This window comes from Centroberyx gerrardi, chromosome 19 (assembly GCF_048128805.1).
Source record: "Centroberyx gerrardi isolate f3 chromosome 19, fCenGer3.hap1.cur.20231027, whole genome shotgun sequence".
Classification (NCBI taxonomy): Eukaryota; Metazoa; Chordata; class Actinopteri; order Beryciformes; family Berycidae; genus Centroberyx; species Centroberyx gerrardi.
The window spans coordinates 5,362,117-5,369,171 of NC_136015.1; the positions used below are offsets into that span (position 1 = coordinate 5,362,117).

The window sequence follows — 7,055 nt, forward strand, 5'->3', positions numbered from 1 at the left end:
GATGAAGATAAAGAAAAAAAAAATATTGAAAGACTCAAAAACGGCTTATTCAGAATATGTTAACAGATAAAAACAACAGATAAAGAAGAGCGCGGTAGGTTAAGCCTAATATAACAGAATAACATTTTGCTTGTATAGCCGACGTTCCTTTTCTAAACAACAGATGCTCTGCTTATGAACTTCACAAATATCAGCATTTTCACACGCCAGGAGACGTTTTTCCTCCTGCCGGAAAAGTTTTACGATCTGATATCCTTAACGTTTTGATATCGGACAACTTTGTTTGTTGTTCCGAGTACGATTACTTGGATCGATGCCAAATCAATACTGAAGATGCCATTGGTGCACCTCTAATTGTTGTTTACAAATGAAATAACTAATCATGATAAAGAAGCTTAGTCATCCATGTTCATTCTATTTTTGTCTTTTCACAGGCACTCCTGAGGCTTGGAGAGTGATGATGTCCCTAAAGTCAGGCCTACTAGCTGAAAGCACTTGGGCCTTGGACACCATTAACATTCTACTGTATGATGACAACAGCATTTCTACTTTTAACCTTTGCCAGGTAAGTTCCATGAACCCACATCCATTAAAAATACATGTAAAGCATTAATATAGCGACTAATCTAAGAATCCTGGTAATGAAATGTCACATGGTGCATGTTGATTTATTTATGGGAATGTTTTGGTAATAACCTTTTTTTTTTTTTAAATGTTTTCTCAGCTGCCTGGATTTCTGGAACTGGTGGTGGAGTACTTCAGACGTTGCCTCATCGAGATCTTTGGCATCCTGAAGGAGTACGAAGTGGGAGACCCCGGCCAGCGCACCCTCATAGACCCCAACGCCGCCGAGGACAGCTCTGACGACGAAATTCCAACCGCCGAGGTAGAGGACATGGACACGGATGAAGAGGAGGAGGATGACGAGGAGGAAGAGGAAGAGAAGGCTAACCCGGACCCCTCCACGCTGGTCCAGGTGAAACAGGAGGAGGAGAGCTCCCAGAAAGAGAAGACTTCAGAGGAAGAGGACGAGGAGAGGGAAGGGGAGTCCTCTTCCAAGGAAGCCAGCGCCTCCGCCACGGGGTCGGCCCAGGACCCCGGCGTCCCCTCGGAGAAGCCCAGGCAGGCCAGCAAGTTTGATAAACTCCCCATCAAGGTGGTGCGGAAGAAAAATCCCTTCCTGGCGAACCGCGCCTCCAAGTACGGGCGGCGGCAGAGCTTCGACAGCGGCCTGATACACTGGAGTATTGGCGGCGGTGACACTACCGAACACATCCAGACCCACTTCGAGAGCCGGCTGGACCTTCTCAAGCTGCGGAAACGAACGCCAGCAGCCACTGCGAGCCGCAAGAAGGTCCAAGCGCTTGAGACGGTGACAGAAAACGCAGAGAAAACCAAGGCCAATGGGGAGGATAAGCCTCCGCAGCAACAGCCCCAGTCTTCTGAACCTCAGAAGTCCCCCGCGGAGAAGACCCCCCCTCCTCCTCCTCCTCCCCTTCCTGTTAGCGCGCCGGTCACCGCCACCATTGACGACGTGCTGTCCGCCCGCCCGGGATCGGTCACCGAGGAAGTGGTCCGCGGCGGCGCCGAGGAGCAGAAGGAGAACGGCAAGTACCTGTTCAGCATCAACCCGGACCTGCAGAGCCGCCGCAACATCAAGATCCTGGAGGACGAGCCCCACAGCAAAGACGAGACGCCGCTCAGCACGCTGTCGGACTGGCAGGACTCGCTGGCTCGCCGCTGCATCTGCGTCTCCAACATCGTGCGCAGCCTCTCCTTCATCCCCGGGAACGACCAGGAGATGTCGAAACACCCAGGCCTCCTGCTGCTGCTGGGCCGCCTGGTGCTGCTCCACCACAGGCACCCTGAACGCAAACAGGCACCGGTCACCTACGAGAAGGAGGAAGAGGAGGACGAAGGCGTGAGCTGCGAGAGAGACGAGTGGTGGTGGGACTGCCTGGAGGTGTTAAGGGAGAACTGCCTGGTCACTCTGGCGAACATCTCAGGCCAGCTGGACCTTTCTATCTACCCGGAGAGTATATGCCTGCCGCTGCTGGATGGCCTGCTCCACTGGGCCGTCTGCCCCTCGGCGGAGGCCCTGGACCCCTTCCCCACGCTGGGGCCCCACGGCTCACTTTCCCCCCAGAGACTGGTCCTCGAGACCCTCAGCAAGCTCAGCATCCAGGACAACAACGTCGACCTCATTCTGGCAACGCCGCCGTTCAGCCGCCTGGAGAAGCTCTACGGCTCGCTGGTGCGCCTGGTCGGCGAGCGCAAGGTGGCCGTCTGCCGGGAAATGGCGGTCGTCCTACTGGCCAACTTGGCCCAGGGCGACAGCCTGGCGGCGCGGGCCATAGCGGTGCAGAAAGGCAGCGTGGGGAACCTGCTGGGCTTCCTGGAAGACAGCTTAGCGGCCACGCAGTACCAGCAAAGCCAGAGCTCCCTGCTGCACATGCAGGGCGCCCCCCACTTTGAGCCCACCAGCGTGGACATGATGCGGCGGGCGGCGCGGGCCCTCCACGCCCTGGCCAAGGTGGAGGAAAACCACTCAGAGTTCACTTTGTACGAGTCGCGGCTACTGGACATCTCGGTGTCCCCCCTTATGAACTCTCTGGTGTCCCATGTGATCTGTGACGTACTGTTTCTGATTGGCCAGTCATGACAGCCGTGGGGGGTTTCAGCTCCGCCTCTTTCCGTTCCCCCTCCCCCTTTTTTTGTTTTTTGTGTGTCTGTTGCGTGTGAGTGAAGAGAACTAAGAGCAAAACTGACTGTCCTTTTTTTTTTTAATTTATGCAAAATCACCTCGGATTCCACTGTCTTTCTACCCCCCTGCTTCTCACTAAAGGAAGGAATATCATGAAGTAGCTGTGGATTTTAAAAAAGTCGGGACGAGAAAGATACTGGCAAGAAGAGCAGATTGGGACCCAGGCATAGGAGAGAGTGCGCTGCCCTGCGGGAAAAAGGACTTGTTTTTTAATGAAAAGAAAAATCTTCAGAAAAAAGAAAAACAAAAAACTGTAACCAAAGTTGCTGTCTCGTTTACAGTGAGTTTGGGGGATATGTGCCCGCTTTCTCCCTCGGGGGGTCGGCTGGGGGAAGAGGGCATGGACAAAACAATATTCTGGTTCATGTTTGGAGGCTAAATAGACTCATGGACTCTGGTGTGGTATAATTGCTGTAACTTGGATACTATATACTCAGCCCCACAGGAACCACATTATTGGCTGTGAACAGACATCTGTCATGGGAGGCCTGTGCAGTAGATTGTAGGACTTTTTTCTGTACTGTACACCTTAAAAACTGTAAACATACTGTAATAATACTGTTTCACACTGAGATACGCTGGCTTGGCAGCAAACTGTAGTTTTTAAAAACAATTTTAGTTAATGTCGAGAGAGAAAACGGCTTTCCCCCCAAAGTATCGTGAACCTACAACACCCCGACCTCTTCTCTTTGTCCCTTGATTGTATGACTTGACCCTTATATGAAAAAAGTCACCTCTTTAGGACTGGTCCTCAACTCTAGATGCAGTCCAAGCTGCAGTGTATATATGATGTTGTACATTACACTTCTCTCTCTCTCTCTCTCTCTCTCTCTCTCTTTCTCACCTTCTGTTGCTCTTCACCATTTTTAATCTTTGATGAATTACCAGTTCAGATTCCCCCCCGCATCAAGTACGCCATGTGATTACTTGACCCCATCCTCCCATCCCCACCCCCTCTCCGTTATTTTTCGGCACCTCACCCTGCTCGTATCGCGCTACCAGGGGTGTTTCGCTGCTGTCCAACGCAAAAACCCCCAACAGTTTTGACTTTCAGTTCGTCTCCGGTCCGGGTGTAGAGAATATAACAAAAATCATGTCTGCGGTTCCATTTGAGCTCCTTCAGAAATGACAAACTAGACCTTGATGAAGAAACCATTTGAATTTTTTTTTATTTTATTTTTTGTTTTGTTTTATTTTTTATTTTTTTTTCCAGTGATGCGGATTCTGCATATTTGTATTTCAGACGATGTAGCTAAAAACTTGATGTAAATTCCTCTTCTTTTTTTTTTTTTTTCCTTTTTTTGGCTTAATGAATATCATTTATTCAGTATGAAATCTTTATACTATATGTTCCACGTGTTAAGAATAAATGTACATTAAATCTTCGTAAGACGTTTGCTGTGGATTTATTCATTATTCCCCTCATGCATGATACATGGCGCTTTTTGGGTCGAGGCAACGGTAAATAATAATAAAAAAGTCCTGAATTTTTCATTCAACTCGCACTTCGGTGACAATTTGATACGTCTTTTGCTGAGGGTGTTGATATTTACACATGCATGGATAGGCATAACACACACACACACACACACAGCTCTGTTGAGGATGCTGCTTATCAAATGCACAGCCATGTTTTCCATCCGCGCATTGATTGACATCTCACCCCAATGTTGCATGCCTCTCCTTGTCCCTGGATCATACATGCTGATATTTACATACATATTTACATTAGTAGGGAAATGTGAGCAGACGAGAGGAGCTGCACGCTGCATACAGATAACTGGGAGTTTTCATTCGCTGAAGGGTGGAAAACAGTTTTCTTCCCCCCCCCCCCCCCCAACAGAATATTGCCTGGGAATTTCATTTATGATCTTTGGTTAACACAAATCAGCGGGGTAGAGGAAGTCATTTTTAGAGGTGTTGGTAAATTGGTGCATACAGACGAATGCCTCATAAGCCCTGATGTTAAAATCTTCATATTCATCAAGACCAGTTTGACATGCTTATGATGAACACTGAGCCAGAATTTATTTGATTTTGGGGAAATAGAAAAATACCTATGGAAAATGTTAGTTATAGCACTTATTTCCATTGTGGTCCTTGATGGAAGACAAAATAACAACTCAACATCCACTAAACAGTCAATCATAAGATCATTAGAACCAGATGAACATGGCACTAGCTCAATTGTCTTCTAATTGGCCACTTGTCAATTTGTTCCAAAGTAATGTTCTCATTTCCTGTTTACCCATCGCTCCGGTAGGACAGGCTTTGATTCGGCGAAACCCATGAAATGCATTTGGCTGTGCTGATATTGTGGAAAAGATTGGGCCTGTTTTCACCATTAGAGCCTATTTATGAACTCCAACAGGGACAAGAGACTTTTCATAGACTGGGTTTCTTAAGGACTGCAGACATGATGTGATGCAACATGAGTTTCCAATTGTTTTCTAGCACTTCGTTTCATTTTTGTGTTTGGCTTAAAGTCCACTGGCTCATTTCACATGTCAGTGCTATTCTTAGGTTCCTTTGGCAGTAGTGGATGGTAGCGCTTTCATTGTGTGTCCCATTGCGCTCTCTAGAGGTCATGTGTGGGTAATGGCACAGCAGCTCAGGCCCTTATGGGGGAAAGAATTATGATCAGACAGATTGCATTTGAAAAATTAATATAGGAAAAACACTTATTGACATTCCAAGAATTCCAGCAGTGAATTATTTCATTTGAATGAAGTAGGCAAATTGTTATGTTGTTATGCAGATATAAACACAATTTCCACAGCAGGCATTCAAAATACATTTTTAATTACTTCTGAGTATTTTGTAATTTGCATTGGGCGGACATGAGAAAAATCACAATGGAAGCCTGATTTTACTTTTAAGATTCTTCAAAGGAGATTCCACTGTAGACACTTGATGCTACTTTGACACATTTTGTGATATTTTTAATGAATGAGGCATTTCCAAAACATTGCCTCATGTGGCACTACTTGAGTTGATTTCTATTTTGCTTGTCTTTTAGTCCAGTTTGACAACAAAACGCACTTCAGCGCTAATCAATATTGCGTGCGGTGTATTATTGTACCGCAGCTATTCAAGGTGCTGAAGTGCTACTTGTACAGCTTAATGTTGTGATGGGAAGCTGAAGAAAGTATTCAATGATATTAAATGACAAAACAACTAAGTGCCCAACAGGATGAAGTTGTGGATGTTGTAATGAATACTGTGCTGCTATGAAAGGCCATAGAGCCCTTCTGCACCTCCATCCAAGACTCTTGTACACTCCCAAATCTAAGCAATAGAAGCCACTACAACAACCCCAGTTCCTCTCAGTAAGAGCGTTTCACTGATGAGCATGAGGATCTGCGCTTTGACTTGCTTCCATTCACATCAGCGGCACCTGAGAGGCTCACTGAGGCCTAAAGACGTCTGCGTGGATTTTTGCGAGAGCCATGACAAACAAGCATGAAAGGAAGCGGTGAACATGCAGTGCCAAAGATTTTCCACGTCTCTAAAGAGATTCTCGAGCGGTTCTAATCGCATCAACAAAGCGCCTAACACATCTTCCAAATCCCCCCCCCCCCCCCCTCACCGAATCTGGCAACGCTCCCAACAAAGTCTTGACAGCATTGAATATTACAGAGGATATTGTGTGTGTGCAAGCTATTCCTCGGTAGAGTCTCCGTATCTATACACTCAAATGTCTATTTCACAGCATAAGTCCCAGTTACAGATCCCCAAGATTTGCAGTGAAAACAGCAGTCAGGATGCCCACATGGAGCGTACAGTATCATCTCATTACATCAAAGTTGAAAGCCAAGGGTTCTTTGGTGGATTAAGTAACTGAGTACAGTTTATGAACTGCATTTACTTTAATTTGAGTAATGTCCTAGACAACTAGTCTTAGTCCAATTCATGGAAATGTTTAACTTTAAGTAACAGTGATTTTACTTGTCATGTATTTCAGCAGGATTCTCTTTCTACTCTGAAGGCATGGCGCCCTCATCTGGTCAAAACATAGTACAGTATTGTCTTGTCCTGTGTAATGAGGGTCTTGTACCATTAGGTGGCTACTTTGCTTGTGCTAAATATATACACAAGATGCAGCATGACAAGCAATAGGCACTGAATGATACAGGATACACAACACCTAGGACAAGACACTAACTTACACAGAACAAAACACTGCACAGGACAGGACACACAATGATTTAACCCTCTCATATTTAAATGTATTTTGATGATTTGTGATACACAAATCTTTGACATAGGCTACTTATCAGTGGTGGAAAGT

At 46.3% G+C, this 7,055-nt stretch overlaps 1 protein-coding gene across 2 annotated transcripts in view; it reads left to right on the forward strand.

Moving 5' to 3' along the window:
• Positions 1-4,160, forward strand: part of arid1ab (AT-rich interactive domain 1Ab) — a 51,237-nt gene extending 47,077 nt beyond the window's left edge. For both annotated transcript variants that reach the window (XM_078290384.1, XM_078290385.1), the window contains exons 19-20: positions 435-565; positions 725-4,160. In XM_078290384.1, coding sequence (XP_078146510.1) covers positions 435-565; positions 725-2,662 — 2,069 coding nt within the window. In that variant the 3' untranslated portion in view covers positions 2,663-4,160. The remainder of the gene's footprint in view (positions 1-434; positions 566-724) is intronic.
• The last annotated feature ends 2,895 nt before the right edge of the window (positions 4,161-7,055 follow it).